The 2,757-nt window shown below is 42.8% G+C and overlaps 1 protein-coding gene across 3 annotated transcripts in view; it reads right to left on the minus strand.

Annotated features, from left to right (window-relative positions):
• Window positions 1-386: 386 nt before the first annotated feature.
• The window catches only part of slc2a9l2 (solute carrier family 2 member 9, like 2), a 179,223-nt gene continuing 176,852 nt past the window's right edge, over window positions 387-2,757 (minus strand). For all 3 annotated transcript variants that reach the window (XM_048231047.1, XM_048231048.1, XM_048231046.1), the window contains exon 13: window positions 387-826. In XM_048231047.1, coding sequence (XP_048087004.1) covers window positions 581-826 — 246 coding nt within the window. In that variant the 3' untranslated portion in view covers window positions 387-580. The remainder of the gene's footprint in view (window positions 827-2,757) is intronic.

A 2,757-nucleotide genomic window follows, 5' to 3' on the forward strand; every position in this document is an offset into this window, starting at 1 on the left:
ATGACATAGCCAGGGACAGAACAAAACCAGGGTTGAGTTCAAGATGGACAAAACGCTGCAAAGTGCATGACTCAACGCAAACAGTGGTGCGCTGAACACTCATGTTCATGAAAGAGCTCAGAGAAGCCCATTGTTTGCTTTCTTTTCGCAATGTAGCCAGAGCTTAATGAAATCCATGTGAGTATAGGTTTGCTCACTGTTTTGTTCACACGTCGTTGGTTTTGTATACACGTCAATGCTGACTGGATAGCTCTACCTCTGACACACCCATCAGATGAGAGTAAACTACCTCAAAAGCCTGCCGCATATCATTACAAGGAACAGGGCAGTACACAGGGAAGAGACTGAGAGTGCAGAGAGCAGCAAAACCACACATTAAGAGCAGATACAATTAACACATTTTATTTCAAATACAAATAAAATAAAAAAAAAATATGGGTTTATACAAAACACAAGTGTATGATACAAAAAAAAAGCACATTATTGCTTTGACGACAGCATCTCATTCATCCTGAACATAAATACACACACACCATGATGTATGTCTACACAATCAGAGAACATCACCTGATTTGACCGACTAAAACGAGCTCTCTATCTCGATAACACCCATTCTGTTGACCTCTTCTTGTACTGGCTTGAATGACAGCACGTCCTGCATCTCCTGGGTGGGCTTGACGTCAGAGACGTTGTTGATTTTGGCGAAGCTCTGGCTGATCTCCACAAACGTCTTGTTCTTGGTCTCAGGGAGGATGAAGAAGAGGAACACGGCTCCGATCAGACAGACGACCACAAAGACCAGGAAGGCGTAGGTCTGCAGGCCCTCCTGGACAATCAGAACACAATACAACCCATTGTAAGGAAGTAAGTAAGTCATTTTAAGTTATATAGCACATTTCAAAAGTGCTTCATAATAAAAAATGAAATAAAATACTTTAAAAGATGATTCCACCACCAACTACACCTGATACCTTCAGACAATAAACAAAACAAAAAGTACCTCCAGACAGAAAACAAACATTCAGGCATACAGACACAATACCAATAGGACCTCCATCCATAGTCCACAGGCTGAATGGCTGGTGAATGCATTGGGTTAATGGTTACTGTGTGACCTGACCTCATTACTCAATCGAAACATTCACTCAATCGAAAAAATTACTGCCCTTAACCTCATAGAAGCATCATCCCTTACATAAAAGAGTGAAGCACTTGACTTCTTTTTCATCTCACTTACACAACATGACAAATTTATGGTATGACATTTTTGACTCTGATGTGACCTTTGTGAAATCTGGTTGTTTAAAAATATAAGAATATGGTTGATGTCTGTTAGTAGGTCTGAATGTAGTACTGTTTTCTAAGCTTGCTTAGATGAGTGGTGAGCTAATGCTCACTGTCATTTGTTAGAGAGAAGCTCCCAAGTGACCCCCCACCCCTAAATCCCATCGCTTCAGCCTGGAGTGGTCAGTATCCGATGCTGCTATTCCCTTAGTGTGTTCACTCCATGTTTGCAAAGTGCCTATGCTCTACCTCAAGGGGCTTTGGTCAACTGAGATTCATCACTGTTCCCTGACCAACCAATCCAGTGTGTTACTGCTCACCCACCCGACACCCATCACCTCCAGCCCACCCCCCGCCGACATGAAGATGCTAAATTCAGCTCCATCCAGGAGTGAATCATACACATGGCGCTAAAAATAGATCCCCCGTGTGGTTCATCCGCCGCGTTAATGTCACATGCTCTTATACACGGCCAGCGTTGATTCTCTGAGGCAAGGACTCGGTCAGGAAGGGATGGGGAGGGCGGAGTTTGGCCCAGCCACACTCTCAACTAATGCCATCATGTTAAGAGAGATGATTACTGCACAAAGGCCATGTGACATCTCCTTTGAGACACTGGTATTTAGGTTCAGTAGTGATTAGGTTGTGCATAAGCTCCCTTAAACATTTCATAATTGCCAGTATGCTCACCACCCTTGGTATAGTACAATTATTGCGCTAAAGCTTAACATAGCTAATTATTTGCTGAGGATAAAGAGGCCAAATTGGTTCAAGCAGCAGCAAAAGCTATATCAGATATTCTGCTGAGTCATTGTAAGAGATAGCTGGTGACTTTACAAGGTCATTTAGCAGCCTCAGTCAGGAATGAGAGGATTGCCACAAAGACTTGACCTCCATGAAAAGGAGAGATACAGGTAGAACAGGTCGTACAGAACATGTAGGTCTGGTATTTGATACTTTCCCTAGCACACGAGTGTTTTTAAAGGTGCTTTAAGCGATGCTGGGCAACGTCACATCTATTGACTTTCAAACAAAACAGAGAGCTAGCTCCCTACTTCCTCCCCCTCCCTCCCGTGCTGCTCCCGTGCAATTGAAACTCTCCTAAACGTGCATCTCTTCTGTGATTTGCTGGAACAGTTTGTTATGTTTTCATGGGCTAGGTTTGCCCAGGTTGTTTTTGTTGCTGTTCTTGGAGCCTGGGCTGTCCACAGAGATCGCGTTTTTTTACAGTGTATTCAGGACACAGACAGCTAGCGGTTGGTTAGGTGATGTTTGCAGTAAGTGACATCAAATGTTTTAGCCTAAAAAACACGTGGCACCTTTAAGATACTTCAAAAAATTTTTTTTGTGTGTTTCTTTTTCCTCAGGTAAGAAAGTGTTATGGTTAAATTACAAAAGAAATGCTCGGAGCGCAGTGAGTTCTTCAGAGAAAATGATTTAAAAGAAAGGGAAGAAAGTGAGGAGAAAGGAGGG

The sequence above is a fragment of the Alosa alosa genome, chromosome 21 (genome assembly GCF_017589495.1).
Source record: "Alosa alosa isolate M-15738 ecotype Scorff River chromosome 21, AALO_Geno_1.1, whole genome shotgun sequence".
NCBI lineage: Eukaryota > Metazoa > Chordata > Actinopteri > Clupeiformes > Clupeidae > Alosa > Alosa alosa.